The sequence below is a fragment of the Schistocerca nitens genome, chromosome 8 (genome assembly GCF_023898315.1).
Source record: "Schistocerca nitens isolate TAMUIC-IGC-003100 chromosome 8, iqSchNite1.1, whole genome shotgun sequence".
Lineage (NCBI taxonomy): Eukaryota > Metazoa > Arthropoda > Insecta > Orthoptera > Acrididae > Schistocerca > Schistocerca nitens.
The window spans coordinates 536,768,512-536,793,642 of record NC_064621.1 but is presented as its reverse complement, the minus strand read 5'-3'; the positions used below and the strand labels follow the sequence as shown (position 1 = coordinate 536,793,642).

General features: G+C 44.5%; 1 protein-coding gene across 1 annotated transcript in view; it reads left to right on the top strand.

Moving 5' to 3' along the window:
- Positions 1-25,131, top strand: part of LOC126199661 (uncharacterized) — a 113,636-nt gene that overhangs the window by 42,735 nt on the left and 45,770 nt on the right. Inside the window, exon 2 of the mRNA XM_049936589.1 lies at positions 382-899. Within this exon, the coding sequence (XP_049792546.1) occupies positions 382-899 (518 nt within the window). The remainder of the gene's footprint in view (positions 1-381; positions 900-25,131) is intronic.

The window sequence follows — 25,131 nt, the reverse complement described above, 5'->3', positions numbered from 1 at the left end:
GATCATATGGACCGCCTTCGTGCTACGCACTCTCGTCAGCAGGCCCTCATCACGTTCCTGTCGTCGTACCGGACCACGCCACGCGACGGCCCTTCGCCTGCGGAGCTTCTCCACGGCCGTCGTCATCGCACCCTACTACGGTTGTTGCACCCCCCGGATCGACCCGCCGCTTCTGAGCATCGCACGCGTTTTCAGCGCAACGACGCCGTTTTTTTTTCAGAGTTTATCACGGTCGCCGTCGTTGGGAACGTGGTACCGTGATAAGTGTCCAGGGTCGCGGTTTTTATACTGTTCAAGGTGCTACTGGGGTGCACAGGAAGCATCAGAACCAGTTGCGCCGCGCTGGCCGCCCGGATTCTGCCGCTCGTTCTTTGTCCACAGATTTGGTCCGCAGCGGGTTCCAGCCGCGCCTTCCGACTTTGCTGCCGCCCCCAGGGCAGCAGCAGCAGCCGTCGCCGCTACCACGCCGACAGCCCGTCCCGTTGATGCCTCCCGCGCAGCTTCATGCGGGAGCGCCCCGGGTGGTCGCTCCGGCGCCTGCGGTCCCTCTTCAGTCGCCACCGCCTTCGGAGCTGATGGACGTCGACCCCTCAGCCGGGCCGCCTTCCCAAGCGGTGGCTGTGCAGCCTGTACTGCAGCCGCTTTCCTTGGGCACCCCCAAGGAGTCTGACACCGCAGCGCCTTGTCCGGCGCCCACTCAGCAGCCGTCGACGCAGCGTCAGGAGACGCTGCCTCTCTTCGTGGGTCCCGACGCCCCGTCGCGTCCAGTACCAGAAGCTGCGCCCGTGGTCACAGGCTTGCACCCTGACCTCGGTTTTCAGTCGGTGTTTCCCGAGGCCCCGCGCAGCCAATGCTGGGGTGCGGACCGGGGACTGCCACCGACAACAGTCTCCGCCCCGGTCTCTTCTGCTACGTCTGCGGCCAGACCCCTCCCCCGCCGTCGACGCTCGCCACGTCATTATTCAACGACGGTGCGGCGATTTGGGGGGGAGGAGTGTTATATCCTAGCCAGTAATGCCAACCGAGCCCGCTGCCAAAAAGGTTGGCAGCATCAAAGTCCGGACGCCGTCCGCATAAGCAGCGCCAGCGATACAGGAAATCGCCGCAAGTCTGCGCGCGCCACCGCTGGCTTCTGGCTTCTTAAGCGCTGGAGTCGCGAGCGCTAGGACAGTTCTGTATTCGCCGCTCAATTGTATACTCGCCACCGAATTGTGTACTTGCTAGTCAGTTGTGTGTTCATCGCAGCATAGTTGTTGTTTGTCGTCAGCCGACGCTGACCTAGCCGCTCCGACTCGAACTAGACAGTTTTCTGTAGACCATGTTCACCACTGTGTTCTGTATTGTCGTTAATAAAGATAAGTACCGACTTTCATTTAATCCGAGTGTTTGGGTTTTCATCTTTCTGTTCACTGTTGCAGCGGACCGGTCGGCCCGCTATTAAAAGTGTGGCGGTGACTTCGTAGGCCGTTTCTACAGCGAAGTGTTGTCGCTACGAAGGCCGTCACAAAAGAAGTGTCTACGAATATATATATGTGTAATAAAGCAAGGAATAATGAGTAGTGGTTAGGGACTCTGGTTTGTGAAAAAGGATGTTGGAAACCGAGAATCGTACTTTAAGAATTATGAAATGTGTGTACATGCGTGAATGTATTACAATGCTGTCGAAAATTTTTTGGACGTTGTTATATTTATAGGATTTTATTTTCTACACATTTGTAACGCAAATTCTCAACCTGTGAAAATATTTCTATATGAGACTGTCACTGCTATCGTAAATATTTCGGTAAGAAAGGTAGGTCACTGTAAGCACCCTGCTGCACGACAGTCGCCTGGGAAAAAAAGCCATTAGTGTGTGCCTTTCAGAGACACAGGTAAAAAAGAAAAGGCCATTATCCTCGCTATTGACATTCCTTTGTAGAAAGAATCGCAAATACGACACGTTCAAACTTGAAAACATATGATAACACTGTGGAGCTCTTAATTTATATTTACTGAAATGTCTAATGAAATGACGAGAAATATTTTATCTCTTTCTAGTTGAGAGATTTTTTACTACCTTATGAAATGCCATATGGCTAATGAATGATGTTTCATGCCTTCCTTTGTACAAATTTGCTCATTTTCTTTAATATCTAGTTTCTAGCTGCACTGCAGCATTGGTTATTATAAAATTTAATAGATGTACTAATATCACTATTTTCTGTCTACAGACCCAGTAAAGAATACGTTTCTGATAAACTTTCTTAGAAAAGAGAGCACAAATAGACATTTCCCTTCACAGGAATTGCATAAATACTTTTTTTAATGACTTGGCAATTTCTTTTCTAGAATAAATTGTGATGCATCACTCTAGTATTAAGATGTGACATATGTATTAGACATGGCCATCTTAAGTGTACCATTTTTTGTGCTTGAACTTTGTCATGTTTAGCTATAAGGTATTGCATTTGCTGCTGCTGCTGCTTGCCAGGCATAGTGTTACTGAATTTGACTTTGTATTACTCTGTTAAGCCAGTTTTACTACTGATTTATTTTTATTGTTTGCTGCACATTGCCTTATATTAGTTGTAATATTGCAATTGCTCTGCTAATTTGTTTTACTGCTGCTTGCTTTGCCAGTCTGAATTTTTGTCATTGCTGTTTGTGTTACTTTGTTATGTGCTGCTGCATTGCCTTGTCCCTTGGCATATATATCTGAGCTCAGTAGATTTAAGTTATCTTAAGAGGGGGTAGACTATATAAGAAACTAACTATGATGAATTGAAAGAAATGCATTGAGAAGCTATAAGAAAATGGTTTGGCCAAAAAAAAGAGGTAGTGTACAGTGGAGAAAAACTATTTTTGACAGAGGATGTGAACAGAATACAGAAAGCAGGCTTAGGTGGGATTTTCTTGTAAATAAATGATGTAAGATAATGGAAAATAAATAATGAGGTAAGAAATATGTAAACATATAAATACAGAAAGCATGCTTGGATAGGATGTTTTGGTGAAAACAAATGTTGAAATAAGACGAAAGATCTATGGAATGGAGTTTTGGGTTGGACTGCAGTACCAAATGTTACACTGAAAACAAACCCTGCCCTTTCCTCTTGTGTTATTCTGCTATGTGTTTGTGTACTCTTGTATATTTGTGTTTTTCCTGTCTTTATGTGTTTAGCTGATATGAGTAACGTTGTGGAATTTTTAATAATATGTTTTTTTCTTTGTAAAGATGCTTAGACATTATTTATTCTGTTTTGTTTTAATGCTCATGTGTGAAGTTGATGTTTCAAAAGTTATTCTGATCTTTTATGTATGTACTTACGTCATAATTCCTGTAACACTGATGCATCTGTTTATTTCTATTCTTTTGTAATGCCTGTACTACTACAAATTTATCTGTATTGTTATGTTCTTTAATGATGTATTTTGTACCTTTGTAATTGTATTCTTATGTTATAAAATTGTAATTGACACCAGTTCATCAAATTAAGTAACTTGTAAGTTACATTTCACTTCACATGTTTCTGTTGGTTATAGTATATGGACAATATGTGAGAAGTAGGGACTGTTAGTGTTTGCGCATGTGTTAATAATTCAGCAAGGGACTGGATAACACCATTGCTGGTTCTAAGGACAATTCCAAAAACTTTGTGAGTGCACAAGTGGTGGTTATGGACTTGCTATATTATCCGCAAGACTCTTCAATGGTGATTGTGCACCTGCACAGTCACAACAGATGGCTGCTGGCCATCTCCACAAGGACTACAGTGGGTCTGCATCTTTGATGACCCACCAATACCATTATCTCTACAAGGACTACAGTGGGTCTACACCTTTGATGATTCATCAATACCATTATTTCTACAAGGACTGCAGTGGGTCTGCACCTTTGGTGGCCCATCAATACCATTCTCTCTACCAATACTATAGTGGGTCTGCTCTGTGATGACCTACCTACCAATATTCTTCAAAACTTCGACTGACTCTGCTGTGGGTTTGCTCTGTTGTGGCACATTACCTGTCTGCATGTCAAGAGTCAGCACTGTCTTTCCGTTGGAAGGACAACACTACTTCTTCAAGACTGCATGGAAATGCACTACTTCTGTGTGCATTTTCTTTTACTGCTCAGACTTTGAGAAAAAAAACACTGCAGTTTTACTGTAATGAATGATCAGGACTGTCATTATGGATTGTGAGAAAATTTTAGCTTTTGACCAACATTGTATCAATAAGTGTGTGCATTTGATTTCTTTGTTATTGTAATTATGATTATGAAATTTTTTTTCAAATGTGTATTGGCCACTGCCCAAAACAATTTGTAAAATTTTTTGTGGGGAGCATGGGGGCTATGTAAGTAGGCTGTTTAGGTTTTTATATTGGTAACGCCACGTAGTGCTCTGTATGAAAATCATTGGCTGTGCTGCGTGCAGTCTGTGGCTGGTTTGCAATGTTGTTGGCCATTGTAGTGTTGGGCAGTTGGCTGTTAACAGCGCGTAGCGTTGCGCAGTTGGAGGTGAGCCGCCAGCAGTGGTGGATGTGGGGAGAGAGATGGCGGAGTTTTGAAATTTGTAATACTGGATATCATGAAGTGCTATATATATGACTATTAAGGTAAATACATTGTTTGTTCTCTACCAAAATCTTTCATTTGCTAACTATGCCTATCAGTAGTTAGTGCCTTCAGTAGTTTGAATCTTTTATTTAGCTGGCAATAGTGGCGCTCGCTGTATTGCAGTAGTTCGAGTAACGAAGATTTTTGGTGAGGTAAGTGATTTGTGAAAGGTATAGGTTAATGTTAGTCAGGGCCATTCTTTTGTAGGGATTTTTGAAAGTCAGATTGCGTAGCGCTAAAAATATTGTGTGTCAGTTTAAGCACAGTCATGTATAATTTTTCAAAAGGGGACGTTTCATTGTTATATTTCAGTGAAATTCTAAAATCTCGATTTCACGTCGATTTTGTGATATTTTGTACCACGAGGCGTATTATGGTGTAGATATTTCCTATAATTTTTTGACAGTTTATACCACAGATGCCTTATAGTTACATGGTAACATACTATGGTCACAGGTGATTATATCTTTAGGAACCAGTACTTCAAGTAAATGTCCTATGTTTGTTTCTCAACTTATGTCAACATTGTTCTGACGTACAAATAATATATGATATGATCATTCTTGCTACATTTCATGTGAAATTCAAGAAATTTTGCTGTCACGTGTGATTACAGGGAACACTTACAAAATTATACCAAAATATTACGCCACGCAGAATAAAACAGCGCTGAATCGATGTGAAATCGAGATTTTAGAATTTCAGGTGAAATATAACAAAAACAGTTACCAGTCACACCAGTCGTTATATATACGTCAGTACAACGTAGACAAAAGTCTCTCCTTCTTCCTTACATAATTTACCAATACTGTAAATATAAAAAAATTAATTACAACATAGTTATTTGTGTATTTCGTTATAGTGAAAATTACGACTGCAATTTCAGTTATACCTCAACAACTTACGAAGTTCTTCACTTATAAGGAGTTACGTGTAAAACTCGTGCAGAACTACAGCACGTTGTAATTCTCAAACTTTGTACACGCAGGTACTTTAAAATGGAGATCTACACAAAGATCTGTCGCAATAACCAATAAATGTTTCAAGCAGTGATACTGGAACCTTACTTACAATATCGTTTCAAGACATATATTCCCCTGCAGGCCCAATCATCAAGAAACTAATGAAAAATGAAAAATAATGCTTTGCCTCCCGAGCGCCAGTTATACTAACCATAGCTGACAAGTAACAAAATTAGGAATTAAGTTTCCTGTATCTCTTAAAAACAGTGAGACGAAACGAAAATTAATAAACGCTTATAAACCTACAGATTCATTTTCAGTTGAAAATGCTTGTCTCGGCTCGATACAGTTTATTGGTTCGGCTTATGAAAGGTATTTGGAAACTGAACTGATAAATGTTCCTTCGAAAAGTTGAAGACTGATGCTGTTCCAAACCTGTCATCCTCCAGTGCTGATGTAGGGCATAGTAATGTAGTAATAACAAGAGAAATATTTGAGCACAAAAACGAAGCTACCGCAAAGAAGCAGAAAATATTTTACAGGTAACTATATTACCAACTAATAAAGAAATTACGACTAGACAACACACTAATAATATAAACAAACAATTATGTGAAAGGGTGAATGCGTGCTTACGCCAACAGTTAGAAGTTATGGAAACGGAAATAAAAGAGTTTAAGCAAAGGAATGCAGATTAACAGGCTCGTCTCTCTCGATGTAGCACTGAATTACTGAAATTAAATCATGTTCAAAAAGTGATTTAAGACTCTTTTCGTGACTGTCAACAACAAACGGCTGTGAGAGGACGGTGTACTAATTGGTCTATGTGGTCTAAGCCTACGTGAGCTTCATCCACAATAAAAATAAGTGGTGCCCTCCAAAACAGTGAAAGAGGCTGATGTCCTTCGGTAGCTTTACCGACCATAGGAAAACACACTGCTGGCCGGAGGGACCGAGCTGTTCTAGGCGCTACAGTCTGGAACTAGGGGACTGATGACCTTAGATGTTAAGTCCCATAGTGCTCAGAGCCATTTTTTTAAACACACTTAAACCAATTTAAAGCTTAATAATAATAGTAACACATTAAAACATGGGAAATATCGATTACATTCATACCTGCATATGAGTTAAACCCGCGTGCGCCATGTGCCTGTACACTTCAGTGAAGCATGGCGAGAGTGTCCACGGCGATGTCACAGCTAACAGCCAGCCCGCGTATGACACCTACCGCGTATTCTAGTATCCGTGGTGACATCCAACGGCCAGTCAACGAACGAAGGTACCGATCTTTCACAACCTAACGTTCTGCTGCTCTTACTGTTTCCGTATGGACATCACAACACTCCCCACCTCCTTTTACATTGGCACGTCCACCCCTTGTGACACCTATTGGACTAGGGATTTTCGGATACTTTTGATCGGATAGTGCACAACTCAATCATCCACCTACTGACAATCCTGCTTTATCAGCTCAATGAGACTATTCATCTGCGAGAAGATAGGTCGCCAATGTCTTTACAAAGCCACAAGTTATTTTAGTTCGTGATGTAAGTGGGACATCTCATGTACTGCTAACCGTTTCGATGGAATATGTGAACCGCTGCTACCTCAGTGAACTTCAAAATCTGGGTCATCAGGGCTGAGCGATATGGCAGCCGTCTTGGAGGGAGGTTGACAGCAGAGGAGTGGAGAAGATAGCCAGCGATGGGCGTGAGCGCATGGAATTCCCATTATCGGCTGCTGTGGACACCGCCTCCGCAAATAATAAAGACGGGGCGCTCTGGGAAATGCATGCCGCAGAGGGCAGACGCGGCCAAGGCGAAGAGGGTGGGAGGGGGCAGTGGGAGGTGACGTAGCTCTGCGGAATTCTACAGACGTCACCAGCTGGCCACAGACCCTGCGATCGCCAGCGGTGCGACAATCACAGCGCATCGACATTTTTAACGATTCTTTGACCTCCACCATCTTTCCAACAGCCTGGAAGCAGAGACTCATAAAAATGTTTTCCGGGAACGAATCTGCCAGACAGCCTTCCGTTTACAGGCCCATTTGCATTTCGCCAGCATTATCCAAGGCTTTAGAATAGGCAGTTCACTAACGGCTCACTAATTGCTTAACATCATGTAACCCTTAAGGTGAAAGACGAAGTGGCTTCCAGAAAAGTCGCAGCACGACGACTGCTTTTCTGAACGTAACTGACGATCTGAAACAAGCTATGGATAAAGAATAGGAGACTATTGTGTGCTTTCTGGATTTTAGAAAAACATTCGACGTTGTTGAGTTGACATTCCACTGCTAATTCCACAAGCCAAAATTGTTCTTCAAGTGCTGTACAGTGGTTCCACTCATACGTTACATCTCGTAAAGAGTGTGTGATGATTAGAACTAAAAGGTCACAATGGAGGGTATGACACTAACTTGCCGCGAAACAATCTATGTTTCCCTCTGAGAGGATTTCGAAAATTGACTGCGCGTGTGTCTAATGAACAAAGATATCGGACTATAATTTTGAATATGGTGAAATCAACAGAAAAATTAAACGGACTTCAACCTTGAGAGTTAACGAAAGTGGTAAAGTCATAAGGGAATAAAAAATGTGAACGGACGCCATCCCAATCAGGCACTTTAATTTGGAAATATATGTTTACGAAAATTGGATATTGGTTATTGAAGTTACTTTTGTTGATATTTCCCTTTGAATAGGAACAGGGTACAAACTGACACATTGCAATCTGAACTGTGTGTAGCAGCAAAAAACTGGTTCAAATGGCTCTGAGCACTATGGGATTTAACATCTATGGTCATCAGTCCCCTAGAACTTAGAACTACTTAAACCTAACTAACCTAAGGACATCACACAACACCCAGTCATCACGGGGCAGAGAAAATCCCTGAACCCGCCGGGAATCGAACCCGAGAACCCGGGCGCGGGAAGCGAGAACGCTACCGTACGACCACGAGCTGCGGACCGTGTAGCAGCAGTTACCAATAACGCACACACCAGTAATTACAGAAAGAAAATTTGCACCAAGCTCTAATTAATGGCAGCTACTCTCAAGATCATTACTTAATCAAATACTGAAATGTTACTGCTTGAAGTGCAGAACTAAATTTGGACATGAGGGTCTTTTATCTTAACTGACACGAAAAAAAAATAAATAAAGATGAATAGTATCATAAATACACTGTTTAAACTCCTCTACATAGGAGGGTTGGAACTTTAATAGTGGCGACTATTTATTAGCAGCTCGTAAAAAACAGTTACGTGTTTCAAAGTTTTACTGACCTTCAAAGTAGTCACCAGCATTGTGTATAACCCGTTGCCAGCGATGTGGAAGTCGTAGGATACTCTTATCAGTGCCAGTTGTGTTGACAGTTCGAGTGGCGCGGTTTGTAGCCCGACGAATTTGTAGCAGTTCTGAAGCGAACGCCGTGAATTGTTTCCTTCAGTTTAGAAATCGAGTTGAACTCACGAGGGCTTAAGTCAGTGGAATGCAGTAGGTGGTATAGCACTTAGCATCCCCATCAGTCAAACAAATCAGTAACAGCTTGCACTGTACGTGCTTCAGCATTCTCCTGCAAAATGATGGTCAGGTCCTGCAGAAAGTGTCAGCACGTATGTCCTATGCTTTTCATTTTTGGAACACAGCCTACGACCAGCTTAGAGACAGAAGTGATGATACTTTCTGCATATTGTACTTGCTGTCTATAATTGTGATAGCCTGATACTCAGCATATTAAAATTACGATTCGTAAGCTGTTGTTTATTTAACCTGATTAGATCAGGGCTTTGGCGGTTCTTGTTATTCGTGGGCTGAAGGATTGGGTTTAAAGTCAGCTGTTCCAACCTCCATTTCCCGAATTCTGACTTTATTTACACTGCTTGACAAAGGAAGTGGAGACGCCGGAATGAGGGGGGGAACGAATTGAAACTTTATGGCTTGACAGAGTATATGACGTTATTTCAGTGATTACAAAATAGAGTCAAATTTAGAAAGACCTTGGCAGTACGAGACCATTTATCAGTATTACGTTACACGTTCTTAGTGTTGGATACCCACGTTGATTCGCTTCGCAAAGGCGTCATAAAGTGGCTGATCCTCTCCTGAGCCAGGCCTATTACACAGCTTTCCTGGGTACAGACGCTGAGACGAAGATGTCTTACGAGCTGGACCCACACATGTTCTGTTGCGAACGGATCGCAGACAGTCCATAGAGACAAGTGCCGTGTGTGGACTAAAATTGCGCTGTTGAAAATTGGCACTGTGATCTGGTTGGTTCAAATGGCTCTGAGCACTATGCGACTTAACTTCTGAGGTCATCAGTCGCCTAGAACTTAGAACTAATTAAACCTAACTAACCTAAGGACATCACACACATACATGCCCGAGGCAGGATTCGAACGTGCGACGTAGCGGTCGTTCGGCTCCAGACTGTAGCGCCTAGAACCGCACGGCCACTGTGATCTACAGCGTTAGATAACACACGAGGACACAGAATGTCCGTGATGTCCTGTTGTGCTGTCAGAACTCCCTCAGCCTTCCTACCGACACCATGAGGCCAGGAATAACACATTTTTCCAGTGTCCAAGGCATCACCGCCATGCTCACCGACGATGCTCATCCAGTCGAGTGCAATGTAAATAAATTACTCATTATGCAGTCACTTATACCTTCTCCATATGCCAATAAAAACGATGAATTCCTTGAATAAAAAAACTTCAACATGTATTCTGAAAGTATATACACTCCTGGAAATGGAAAAAAGAACACATTGACACCGGTGTGTCAGACCCACCATACTTGCTCCGGACACTGCGAGAGGGCTGTACAAGCAATGATCACACGCACGGCACAGCGGACACACCAGGAACCGCGGTGTTGGCCGTCGAATGGCGCTAGCTGCGCAGCATTTGTGCACCGCCGCCGTCAGTGTCAGCCAGTTTGCCGTGGCATACGGAGCTCCATCGCAGTCTTTAACACTGGTAGCATGCCGCGACAGCGTGGACGTGAACCGTATGTGCAGTTGACGGACTTTGAGCGAGGGCGTATAGTGGGCATGCGGGAGGCCGGGTGGACGTACCGCCGAATTGCTCAACACGTGGGGCGTGAGGTCTCCACAGTACATCGATGTTGTCGCCAGTGGTCGGCGGAAGGTGCACGTGCCCGTCGACCTGGGACCGGACCGCAGCGACGCACGGGTGCACGCCAAGACCGTAGGATCCTACGCAGTGCCGTAGGGGACCGCACCGCCACTTCCCAGCAAATTAGGGACACTGTTGCTCCTGGGGTATCGGCGAGGACCATTCGCAACCGTCTCCATGAAGCTGGGCTACGGTCCCGCACACCGTTAGGCCGTCTTCCGCTCACGCCCCAACATCGTGCAGCCCGCCTCCAGTGGTGTCGCGACAGGCGTGAATGGAGGGACGAATGGAGACGTGTCGTCTTCAACGATGAGAGTCGCTTCTGCCTTGGTGCCAATGATGGTCGTATGCGTGTTTGGCGCCGTGCAGGTGAGCGCCACAATCAGGACTGCATACGACCGAGGCACACAGGGCCAACACCCGGCATCATGGTGTGGGGAGCGATCTCCTACACTGGCCGTACACCACTGGTGATCGTCGAGGGGACACTGAATAGTGCACGGTACATCCAAACCGTCATCGAACCCATCGTTCTACCATTCCTAGACCGGCAAGGGAACTTGCCGTTCCAACAGGACAATGCACGTCCGCATGTATCCCGTGCCACCCAACGTGCTCTAGAAGGTGTAAGTCAACTACCCTGGCCAGCAAGATCTCCGGATCTGTCCCCCATTGAGCATGTTTGGGACTGGATGAAGCGTCGTCTCACGCGGTCTGCACGTCCAGCACGAACGCTGGTCCAACTGAGGCGCCAGGTGGAAATGGCATGGCAAGCCGTTCCACAGGACTACATCCAGCATCTGTACGATCGTCTCCATGGGAGAATAGCAGCCTGCATTGCTGCGAAAGGTGGATATACACTGTACTAGTGCCGACATTGTGCATGCTCTGTTGCCTGTGTCTATGTGCCTGTGGTTCTGTCAGTGTGATCATGTGATGTATCTGACCCCAGGAATGTGTCAATAAAGTTTCCCCTTCCTGGGACAATGAATTCACGGTGTTCTTATTTCAATTTCCAGGAGTGTATAATTATATTCACTGCGCGCCGTAATAGCTGGCTATTCTTTCATTAAATATTCGCTCAAGATTAATGTCAGTTTCTACGCCGATGGTAAAAAATGCCACACCCTCAAGAACAAGGTCATTTTATTGACAAATGAGGTTTCAGGTAGTTCATGGTTGTAGGAGTATCTTATAAATTCAAATGAAACGTACGTGTAACAAGCATCTTACAACAGTTGATGCAATTCGACAATGGTTTTTGCAGGGCCTGGATAACGAGTAATATGCCGCTTCATCGCATCCCATACCTGTTCAATCGGCTAGAAGTCTAGTGATCCTGTTGGAAAGGGCAGTTGTTCTACAGGATGGAGAGCATGTTGCGCGCACTGTCTTTCTGGAAAAGCACGTCACCTTGCTATCAAAGAAATAGCAGTAGTACGAGGAAACAATCTGTAGAATGTAACGGGTAATGGTTACTTTACCTAGCAGATACACCAAATGTGACCCCGGGTTGCAACTGACGGGCCGCCACAAAATGAAGCCAGAGATGGAACATGTGTGTCGTGTGCGAATGCGCTCTGAATAGGCAGTTTATCAAGTCAACTCCACCCAAGGATACGTCCGTCACTCGCAGACAGACAGGACCTACTCTCATCACTGAAGACAGCAGAGCGAGATTCCACTATCCAGCGCTCTTTCACAGCATCAGAGTAGCCAAGCTTGGTGGGTCGTGCTGTTCAAACAATGATTCAAATGGCTCTGAGCTACAGGTGTGTAAATGTTTCACAGAACGCTATTGAAAATAGCGAAACACCAGCCCAAAATATACAGCAATCCGATGACATGTCCCTCCAGCTTCGCAACGACCCACGATGTGGCCCTGTTCAAATGGCTGAAGCTATTCAGCAGTAGTATTTACTTGCCACTGGGCCGTGGTTGTATGTATCCTAGAAGGAATGTTTCAGTCACTGCTTACCTCGAAACTCGGTAGAGTTCGTGGCTGCAGAGTGAAAATAGAGGACGCTCAGAGCGCCATCTGATCGCCAATGACTGTGACACACGAATCACTAACACTACGAATCCTCAGTAAGCACAAATTATAACACGGTGCGATTGAACACAGTCCTTGAAGGTGTTACACTTTTTCCGGCAGCTTTCAATCTTGGTCTGGAGTATCTAATTAGGTTATGTCAGTCAGAAATGGATATAATGCACAAACTGGCGTGAACAAATTTTAATTCATTTCTTCTTTTTGTTCGATGACAGAACTATGTGCCATCTTCTCACACCTCCTCTGTCCAAGTACTCAGCCCTCTGGTGGGTGAGGCTGGTTGGCGTCTCGGTTTCCCCCGGTTTGCGGCCCTAATTCTATCACTTAGCAGACATCCTATAGTGCGGCCTTTCAACATGGCGTTCTTAGCTAACATTTTACTGGGAGATAAAAAAAGCACATGTACGGCGGATTATCGTGCGACCATTACAGGACCTTCAAGCTCTCATATCAGAGCTGTGTTCCTCACATAAAGTTACGTAAGAAATTATGATAATTGTAACACAATAAGTTGTAGTAACGCGTTAGAAAGAGAGTTAAAATGATTTTCTATGCTGAGACCCACCAAATGTCAAAACTGAGGTTGATATATTGCGGCACAGTTATACCGGCCAAATGATGCTTTGTATAGAAACTGCAATGTTGCGCAGTATGGGATAAACCCAACTAGGCGACACGTATTGCGTCGCGATCATGCTTTGGGTGCGTCGGCGATCACTTGAAACGACTCCCTCTGGCTGTTCAAAGTGCTCACTTACAAGAAAACACTGCTCTTTCTCGCCTATGATTGGCTACGTTTGAGAACAGAGACTCAAGAACGGCCTGACACGACGAGATGGCGTCAGTGTGAGGGTGGACGTGCATGGAGAAAGACGTACACGAGAGTGTGTTTTATTGTACTACAGTTTTGTCGCACTATCTTTATAAGTGTTTATGACAGTGTGTCCAATAGGGTACTAAAGATTTGTTTGTCTCGTCTGAGATATATAATGCTTCACTAACTCAAGCCATTTCTCCAGAGTGACTGAAATATGACGTTGTCAAACAATGTTGAAGAAAGGTGGTGGCAAAGGTGTTAATAATTACCAACCTGTTTCACTGTTGACATCATTTTCCAAAATTTTTAAGAAGGTGATGTATTGTAGACTCGCATTTCACAGGAGATGTATATTATTATTGTATCTCACCTAAGCAGCAATAATAACCTCAGCAAAGCACTGTTTTGGGTCAGAACAATTGCTCTACTGACAAGGGAACCTCCCCATCGCACCCCCCTCAGATTTAGTTATAAGTTGGCACAGTGGATAGGCCTTGAAAACCTGAACACAGATCAATCGAGAAAACAGGAAGAAGTTGTGTGGAACTATGAAAAAAATAAGCAAAATGTACAAACTGAGTAGTCCATGCGCAAGATAAGCAACATCAAGGAGAATCTGGGCTCAGTAGCGCCGTGGTCCCGTGGTTAGCGTGAGCAGCTGCGGAACGAAAGGTCCTAGGTTCAAATCTTCCCTGGAGTGAAAAGTTTAATTTTTTATTTTCAGACAATTATCAAAGTTCAGGTTCTCACACATAATCAACTTCGCTCTCCAACATTCCAGGACATGTTCAGATTTGCTTGGACATATGCAGGCTTTGACAGTCTACACACGGAAAAATTTGAAAACGTTAAAAACACATGCTTTGACAGAGCACAGGGAAAACTGTGCGACTCTGAAACTGTTGCAGTCATTTGTTGCCGTTTATGTGACAAACTCTTATGTTTTCATCACTTTTTTTTGGAGTGATTATGACATCCACAAGAAAACCTAAATCGGGTAAGGCAGAAGAATCTTTTCACCCATTCGCCAAGTGTACAAGTGATGTGGGTCAACAACATATTCCTGTCATGTGACGCACATGCCGTCACCAGTGTCGTGTAGAGTATACCAAACGTGTTTTCCTGTGGAGGAATCGGTTGACCTATGACCTTGCGATCAAATGTTTTCGGTTCCCATTGGAGAGGCACGTCCTTTCGTCTACTAATCCCACGGTTTTGCGGTGCGGTCGCAAAACACGGACACTAAACTTATTACAGTGAACAGAGACGTCAATGAACGAACGGACAGATCATTACTTTGCGAAAATAAAGAAAGTAAAAATTTTCACTCGAGGGAAGACTTGAACCAAGGACCTTTCATTCCGCAGCTGCTCACGCTAACCACGGGATCACGGCGCTACTGAGCCCACACTCTCCTTGATGTTGCTTATCTTGCGCATAGACAACTCAGTTTGTATATTTTTCTTATTTTTTTTAAGTTCCACACAACTTCTTCCTGTTTTCTCGATTGATCTGTGTTCAGTTTTTCAAGGCCTATCCACTGTGCCAAGTTACAACTACATCTGATGGGGGTGCGATGGGGAGGTTCCCTTGTGAGAATGGCACATACGTTTCACACTTTTACAAGCGTTAAATATAGTTATAGCGCCGGTTGGTGTTTTCTGTGACTCGTCTAAGGCACTTAATTGTGTGAGTCACACTACTCTCCTAGATAAACTGAAGTGTTATGGGAGTGGTGGTTTGGGCAACGAATGGATAGTGTCATATCTAACCAAAAGAAAGCAGAAAGTTCTGCTTAGTAATGCAGCCACTGCAGTCTGAGGACACTACTCTGAGGGGAGAAATTACATCTGAGGTTTCCCTAGGCTCAGTTTTAGGTCGACTGTTGTTGCTCATGTATTTAAACGACCTTCCGGCTAGTATACAACAAGCAGAATTAGTTCTTTTTGCAGATGACAGCAGCATTGTAATGGATCCAAGTGTACATGCGCTAATAATGGAACTGATGAACAATGTTCTAAAAGTATAACTGATTGGTTTTATGTGAATGGTCTCACCCGCTCTTCAAAAAGGACACAGCATATTCACTTCGCGCATGTAGGGGTACTACGCCAAGATTAATCTGACGTATGGTGAGGAAATAGTAAATAGGGTGTCCATTTTGTGGAGAATTTCAACTGTAAAAAGCACATTTTGTAACTCCTAAAACAACCTGTTTCAGCCACATTTGGGTTTAGGATCATTCCAAAATCTTGGGGAGAGAAAACTCAGTAAGTTGACTTACTTTGCGTATTTTTATTCAATAACATCATGTGGAACAATAATTTGTGGCAGCACATCTTTAAGAAGGAAAGTCTTCATTGTTCAAAAACATGCTGTAAGAATAATGCATGGTGCTCACCCACGATAAACTTGTGGTCATTTATTTAAGAAATTGGGCATTATAAGTACTGCTTCAGAGTATCTTTATTCCCTCATGAAGTTTGTTGCAAATAATCCAATGCAGTTCAAAAGAAACAATAATGTACATAACTACAATATTAGACGGAAAAACGACATTGATTACTCCACATTAAGGATGTCTTGAGCACCAAAAGGGGCCACAATGCGGCAACTACATTTTTTGACAATTTACCCAGAGATATAAACTCACCCAGTGATATAAAATGTCTCGGAGACAGCAAAATAAAATTTGAAAACAAATTATAAAAGTTTCTCCTTGACAACTCCTGTTCCTTAGAACAATTTTTATTATTGTAATGCGTAAAAGGTGGTGGATGGCAATTACTAACTCGCTTCTGTGTATTTAATAACAGTAATAAAGTAGAAAAAATAAAGAAATTATAAATATTCAGCATGTTCTCATATTTGCAAATTAATTTGCGATGTGAGTGTTAGAATAGCTCGTTCCACACCATTACGATTTATCGAGAATATGGTTCGTGGAACATGAGACTAATACTGCCTGCTCACAACTGTCTGTTCGAATTCACATGCTGTTAAGAGCTGTTAGCTCAAGCTGCACCCGTAGAAACTGCTGACATCGCTTGTGTACAGTGTTAAGCATTAAAATTGCAGCACCATAACGCCGACGTGTAACTGACTTCAAGCTGACTTGCTTGTATTTGCAAATAATATTACCGCTTCAGTGCAGTCTCACAACTTAGGAGGGGTAACGCCACCTACTTTCTATGTACTGAATGTCTCAAATCTTTTGGGTCAGATTGAAACAGGTGATAGTGGATCCATAATCGATTGTATTGAGATATGGAACCATTGTTCGGAAATGTATATTTATTGTGTTCTGGAAATACATAGTATACACTGCATAACAACAATGTAGCTCATAGTAATTGTTCAAAGCGACGATCGCCAGTCTCAATGTAATCATGGCAACGACGCATGAAATTCTACCGCCGCACTCCCTCAAAGATCTCTGGTTTCTGTCGTACTACGGGACGAGCAGATTGGATCCTAACGAGCAGGTCTTCATGGGTTTCTGCTGGGTTTCATACACCAACGTCTTAACGCAACCCCAGAGAACAAAGTCCAGAGGTGTGAAATCTGGCGATCGCGGTAGCCATGAGACAGGACCTCCCTTCGAGTCCAACGATAAGGGTACGTATTGTTCATGTGCTCGCTGACATTAATATCGAAGTGGGCTGGTGCAATGTCGTGTTGAAATCACATCCTTTCGCGAACAATAAGGGGTAGAGTCTCCAAAAACTGTGGCAGCATATCTCGCAGGAACTCCAGGAAACGTACACCATTTAAGCGGGGAGGCATCAAATAAGGTCATTTTAGGTGGTATTGGTGGTCAGGAGAGTACACTGTTTAACATCTGCAGACAGATATCCGGTATCTCTGAGAGAGTGTGGCACCACTGAATGCGCCGTTGCAGTACATGTATTGAGACTGGCAGTCGTGGCCTTGAACAATTACTATGAGCTACGATGTTGTTATGCGGTGTACGCTGGGTTTGTCCACAACACAATAAATAGGCATTTCCAACAACTGGTTCTGTATCTCAGCATAATCGGTTGTTGACTCACTATCACCTGTTTAAATTTGACCCGAGAGGTCTGAGACACCCTGTGCAAGGAAATATTACGTAGCAGGTTTCTCATTAAAAAATCAGTTAAATTATGTTTAATGAGAAGACAGACCAGTGCTTCGTGTAAGAAGACGAAACACCCACCAGAACTTGTCCAAAAGCGACAGCGAGGTGATCGTGGTATACTGAGACTTCAATTTCTCGATCCGCAATATTACTGCTCTCGTTGGTTGGAGCCGACGACTTGCAGTTGAATGCAGAATCGATTGGTCCAGGAGAGCCATGGAGGATGCCAGCCGGCCGTTGTGGCCGAGCGGCTCTAGGCGCTTCAGTCCGGAACCGCGCTGCTGCTACGGTCGCAGGTTCGAATCCTGCCTCGGGCATGCATGTGTGTGATGTCCTTAGGTTAGGTTTAAGTAGTTCCAAGTCTAGGGGACTGATGACCTAAGATGTTAAGTCCAATAGTGCTTAGAGCCATTTGAACCATTTGGAGGATGTCAACGGTTGCAAACAACTAGTACCCGAGAGGATAGCCATCCCATCTAGCGTCGGCCACACGTTATCCGTCTTTATTGGCAGACCGCAACTGCAACATTTTCGCTGCTGCTGAAAACTAAATACCACACTACATTCCACCTTTCCAACGTGGCTGCGCTATGTTACTACGGTTCCTCTAGGGGCGGGCTACGGCACTGTGGTGTGGTGATTTCAGTGAGTACTGGGGTGGGTAAAATTTTATGACTACGCCTCGTGTAACTGTATAGATTTTGTCGAATGTTACGCGAAGTTGGATCTTACGGCCCATTCGTAACCAATCTTGCACATCCATTAATTCTGTAGAAATGTCATCTCATTTGCTAATACATGTACCATAATTATCTTGTGTTTACCGATAACAGTAACTGTTTCTCTTCTGTTTTAATATGTGTTTGATCACAACACTGACGTTACTTTTGGTGTTTTTAAATTGAGTCAGTAATTGGGAATTATGTTTATGTTTTTGTTTGATGATAATCCTAATAACGGCGATTCCTCGTGAGATGAATTTTGTTTTAATATTTTATTAAAGCATTACAGTTAAGTATCCAATAAATTGTCCAGCGTTTCCGACATCAGTGCAGACTGTGACTATCAGGAAGTCAGTCTACTGATTGTATTCTGTCTGTATGGTTACCAGATACACTGATCAGCGAGAACATATGCTATCGATATAAACCCGTCCAGGCGATAGCAGCGTTAACTGGTGAGGAATGACTGCTAGTCAGACACACGCGTGATGAATGTAGTGCCAGCGACCTTGCTGCTCTTGTGTAGAATGGCGAAGACGCGCGATCTATCTGATTCCGACATAGGGCAGATTGTGATGTCCCGAGCCTTGACACGAGCATTTCGCAAACTGCACGACGTGTGGGGTGTTCGAGAAGTCTGTGGTGAGAGTCTTCAACACGTGGCGAAACCAAGTTGAAACCACATCCAGAACTCGTGTGGTTGAGCGGCCACCCCTCGTTACAGACGTCGGACGTCGTACGCAGGGCAGACTGGTAAAACAGAACTGGCAGCGAAATGTAGCGGAGCCAACATCAGACTTTAATGCTGGCGAGAGTACAAGGATGTTTGAACACACAGTGCATCGAACACTCCTAAACGATGGGCCTCCGCAGCCGACAATCCATCCATGTGCCAATGTTAAGACCACGACATCGGCAACTACTATTGAAATGGGTACGTGGCCATTGGCACTGGACGATGGCGCAGTGTCAGAGCATTACATGATATAATGAATCCCGAAACCTTCTTCACCATGGCGATGGAAGGGCGCGAATCCATCGGCATCCAGGCGAACAGCTCCTTAACAGGTGTACTGAGGGACGGAAAAAACTGGAGGTGGCTCCAATATGCTCGGGCCAACATTCACCTGGACACCCGTGGGTCCAGTGGAACCAGTGCAAGACACCCTGATGGCCAAGAGGTATCGTAGTCTGGTCACAGACTACGTTCGCTCTTTCATGACGATAATGTTTCCCAACGGCGGCGGCACTTTTCAACAAGATAATGCGCTATGTCACGGGGCCTGGAATGTGATGGAGTGGTTCGAGGAACAGAATGACGAGTTCCAATTGATGTGCTGGCTCCCCAATTTGTCAGATCTGAACCCCATAAAACACATCTGGGATATGACCGAACGTGTCGTCAGAGCTCATCGCCCCCCCCCCCCCCCTCTGGATTTTGTGGAAATTAGTTAACTTGTGAGTGTAGATGTGGTGCCAACTGCCTCCAACAACCTTCCAAGGCCTCACTGCTTACAAGCCACAACGCGTCGCCGCTGTTATCCGTTCTAAAGGTGGACATACCGGCTATTCAGTAGGTGCTCATAATATTCTGGCTGACCATTGTATACGCCAGCTTCTTACCTGTTGACATCGTACGTTGCGGACGTGGTCTCGGTGTGCTGTTTGATACTGACTGGATTTCTCATAGTGCTACGAAGGACTTCCACTTATTTCAAGGACTTGCAGTGTCTAACAGTCCTAATTCTTTCAGTAACCGCCACCAGCCACATGTATGTGTTATCCTCCGAACTCTTAACTCGTACGGAATTTGTAACGAGATTTTTCATTTAGATAAATGGAAAGGTAACACCGTTGCAACTAATTGTTCTGTGAAGTGTGACCTTTCTTCCGAACCTATGTGGTGGCATTCGCTTTGTCATGTAAATTCGGCACTACAGACTCCTTTGTCGCCCAACGAAAAGAGGGTCACAGTACCATTAGCTTTGGTCTTGATAATCTCTTAGAAGTCCAAACTGCGTATTTACTATCCTAAGATTCATATTTGCAGTTTGTCAGAAGGGTGCATAATGGATTTTGTGATTTTAATTACAACAGATTAAGAAAAGGCTAAGAGTTTCAGTTATTTGTTGCTTCCTTATCAACTTATAGGCCTATATGAAATATATTGAAGTTTCAGAATGGGCCCTAATATTTGGCAACAATTTAACTTACAGAGACATTACAAAACACATCTCCTTTCATACCACACCTGAGAAATGAATAACTTATCGGTTTTTCCATATGGACAATTTGTCCATATGGACTTCTTTGTGCAAGTGACTGATAATTTTTCGAATTTACCTTAAATACTGGAATACTCTCTTTCAAATTTTGAAGCTGGCAGGGGTAAAATACAGCGAGCGAAAGGCTATTTACAATTTGTACAGAAACCAGATGGCAGTCATAAGAGTCGAGGGACACGAAAGGGAAGCAGTGGTTGGGAACGGACTAAGACAGGGTTGTAGCCTCTCCCCGATGTTATTCAATCTGTATATTGAGTAAGCAGTGAAGGAAACAACAGAAAAATTCGAAGTAGGTATTAAAATCCATGGACAAGAAACAAAAACTTTGAGGTTCGCAGATGGCATTGTAATGCTGTCAGAGACAGCAAAGGACTTGGAAGAGCAGTTGAACGGAATGGATAGTGTCTTGAAAGGAGGATATAAGATGAACATCAACAAAAGCAAAACGAGGACAATGGAATGTAGTCGAATGATGCTGAGGGCATTAGATTAGGAAATGAGGCACTTAAAGTAGTAAAAGAGTTTTGCTCTTTGGGAAGCAAAATAACTGATGATGGTTGAAGTAGAGAGGATATAAAATGTAGACTGGCAATGGCAGGGAAAGCGTTTCTGAAGAAGAGAAATTTGTTAACATCGAGTATAGATTTAAGTGTCAGGAAGTCGTTTCTAAAAGTAGTTGTATGGAGTGTAGCCATGTATGGAAGTGAAACATGGACGACAAATAGTTTGGACAAGAAGAGAATAGAAGCTTTAGAAATGTGGTGCTACGGAAGAATGCTGAAGATTAGATGCGTAGATCACATAACTAATGAGGAGGTTGTTGTTATTGTTGTGGTCTTCAGTCCTGAGACTGGTTTGATGCAGCTCTCCATGCTACTCTATCCTGTGCAAGCTTCTTCATCTCCCAGTAACTACTGCAACCTACATCCTTCTGAATCTGCTTAGTGTATTCATCTCTTGGTCTCCCTCTAGGGATTTTACCCTCCACGCTGCCCTCCAGTACTAAAATGGTGATCCCTTGATGCCTCAGAACATGTCCTACCAACCGATCCCTTCTTCTAGTCAAGTTGTGCCACAAACTTCTCTTCTCCCCAATTCTATTCAATCAATAGATGGATAGATGATATAACTAATGAGGAGGTATTGAACAGGATTGGGGAGAAGAGAAGTTTGTGGCACAACTTAACTAGAAGAAGGGATCGGTTGGTAGGACATGTTATGAGGCATCAAGGGATCACCAATTTAGTATTGGAGGGCAGCGTGGAGGGTAAAAATCATAGAGGGAGACCAAGAGATGTATACACTAAACAGATTCAGAAGGATCTAGGTTGCAGTAGTTACTGGGAGATGAAGAAGCTTGCACAGGATAGAGTAGCATGGAGAGCAGCATCAAACCAGTCTCAGGATTGAAGACCACAACAAGAACAACAACAACCTTAAATACCTTCTGTATGTTAGTAACTATAATCGAATGTCTCCAGTCCTTCGTGACGATCAGATGTATCTGCATTCCTACTTCCAGCATATTAAGGGTCTTGATGCCGACGACTGTTGTGGATAGTCACTAACACATATTTATAATTTGATGATGCCTTTGTTTCTTAATATGATTTTTAAGTTTCAGCTATTGTTTCAGTGTTAAAAAATCCGAACATGACATTACTACCAGTATTTATATGCATTAAACGTGTTTCAGAGTTTAGATTTGAGATGGAGTATATGTTATTAATATTTGAATTGTTATAAAATAGTCTAAAATGCTTTGTGTTCACTTTAACCTCTAAGTTTGCCACTGACACACAGATTATCGAAAGATAAAAACTATTATAAAACACGTAAATTTGGGAGCTAAATATTTCGTTAGATTATCTATGAATTTGTTGGTTCAAATGGCTCTGAGCACTACGGGACTTAACATCTGTGGTCATCAGTCCCCTAGAACTTAAAACTACTTAAACCTAACTAACCTAAGGACATCACACACATCCATGCCCGAGGCAGGATTCGAACCTGCTACCGTAGCGGTCACGCGGTTCCAGACTGAAGCGCCTAGAACCGCACGGCCACACCGGCTGGCTATGAATTTGTATATCTTCGTTGAGTTTTGGGGTTTTCTTTCACAAAGACGTGGTCATTGTCGAAGTGAATCAAGAGTTAGCCACAGTTCAATTGCTTCTCAAGATATTGTCTTTACATGAATGCGTGGTGTCTGTCCTTTTGGAAGTCGCAGCTGTGACACATATTATGTAAATTGAAGAGGGAAGGGGGAGAACGGAAAGGAAAGGGAAGCAGCTATTGATGTCAGCTGCATCGGGAGTTTACGCGGAATCACCGGCGACGAGTGAAAATGTGTGCCGGACAGGGATTCGATTTCGCGTGAGGTCCAGATGCAGCTGACTTCAATGGTTCCTTCCCTTTCCTTTCTGTTCTCCCCCCTCCCTCTTAAATTTACATACACTCCTGGAAATGGAAAAAAGAACACATTGACACCGGTGTGTCAGACCCACCGTACTTGCTCCGGACACAGCGAGAGGGCTGTACAAGCAATGATCACACGCACGGCACAGCGGACACACCAGGAACCGCGGTGTTGGCCGTCGAATGGCGCTAGCTGCGCAGTATTTGTGCACCGCCGCCGTCAGTGTCAGCCAGTTTGCCGTGGCATACGGAGCTCCATCGCAGTCTTTAACACTGGTAGCATGCCGCGACAGCGTGGACGTGAACCGTATGTGCAGTTGACGGACTTTGAGCGAGGGCGTATAGTGGGCATGCGGGAGGCCGGGTGGACGTACCGCCGAATTGCTCAACACGTGGGGCGTGAGGTCTCCACAGTACATCGATGTTGTCGCCAGTGGTCGGCGGAAGGTGCACGTGCCCGTCGACCTGGGACCAGACCGCAGCGACGCACGGATGCACGCCAAGACCGTAGGATCCTACGCAGTGCCGTAGGGGACCGCACCGCCACTTCCCAGCAAATTAGGGACACTGTTACTCCTGGGGTATCGGCGAGGACCATTCGCAACCGTCTCCATGAAGCTGGGCTACGGTCCCGCACACCGTTAGGCCGTCTTCCGCTCACGCCCCAACATCGTGCAGCCCGCCTCCAGTGGTGTCGCGACAGGCGTGAATGGAGGGACGAATGGAGACGTGTCGTCTTCAGCGATGAGAGTCGCTTCTGCCTTGGTGCCAATGATGGTCGTATGCGTGTTTGGCGCCGTGCAGGTGAGCGCCACAATCAGGACTGCATACGATCGAGGCACACAGAGCCAACACCCGGCATCATGGTGTGGGGAGCGATCTCCTACACTGGCCGTACACCACTGGTGATCGTCGAGGGGACACTGAATAGTGCACGGTACATCCAAACCGTCATCGAACCCATCGTTCTACCATTCCTAGACCGGCAAGGGAACTTGCTGTTCCAACAGGACAATGCATGTCCGCATGTATTCCGTGCCACCCAACGTGCTCTAGAAGGTGTAAGTCAACTACCCTGGCCAGCAAGATCTCCGGATCTGTCCCCCATTGAGCATGTTTGGGACTGGATGAAGCGTCGTCTCACGCGGTCTGCACGTCCAGCACGAACGCTGGTCCAACTGAGGCGCCAGGTGGAAATGGCATGGCAAGCCGTTCCACAGGACTACATCCAGCATCTCTACGATCGTCTCCATGGGAGAATAGCAGCCTGCATTACTGCGAAAGGTGGATATACACTGTACTAGTGCCGACATTGTGCATGCTCTGTTGCCTGTGTCTATGTGCCTGTGGTTCTGTCAGTGTGATCATGTGATGTATCTGACCCCAGGAATGTGTCAATAAAGTTTCCCCTTCCTGGGACAATGAATTCACGGTGTTCTTATTTCAATTTCCAGGAGTGTAATTTGTGTCACAGCTGCGGATTCCGCGTGGTGTCTGCTTTTTCGCACACGTCCGAAAGGAAAGGCACTACGCATTCATGTAATTGATTCACTTCGATGGGCAATGAACCCACCACCTTCAGTGTGGATGCAGAACTGCGTTTGACCTTCTGTGGGAATCTCAAAGTAGCGAGCATGGAGGACAAGGGCGAGAACTGCGGGCAGGTGCGGCTAGGTAAGAATGTGGATAAGCTGCGAGGCGCGCCGAGGCGGTCTGCGCAGTTGTGATAATCACTATGTCCAGATGGCGTAGTGGTTGATGCAAGTGCCTGGTAAGCAGGAGATCCGGATTCGAATCCCGGGACGTTGCAAATTCTCACTTGTCGCCACTGATTCCGCATAAAGTCCCTACGCAACTGACATCAATAGTTCCTTCCTATTCCTTTCCTTTCTCCCCCTCCCTCCTCAATTTACATAATATTATATATGTAGAGGGTCACAAAAATGATTGGAACTACTTTGTTAGAAACCTTTTTATCCTTTATAAAATCGCAGGAATATAAATTGAAGATTAT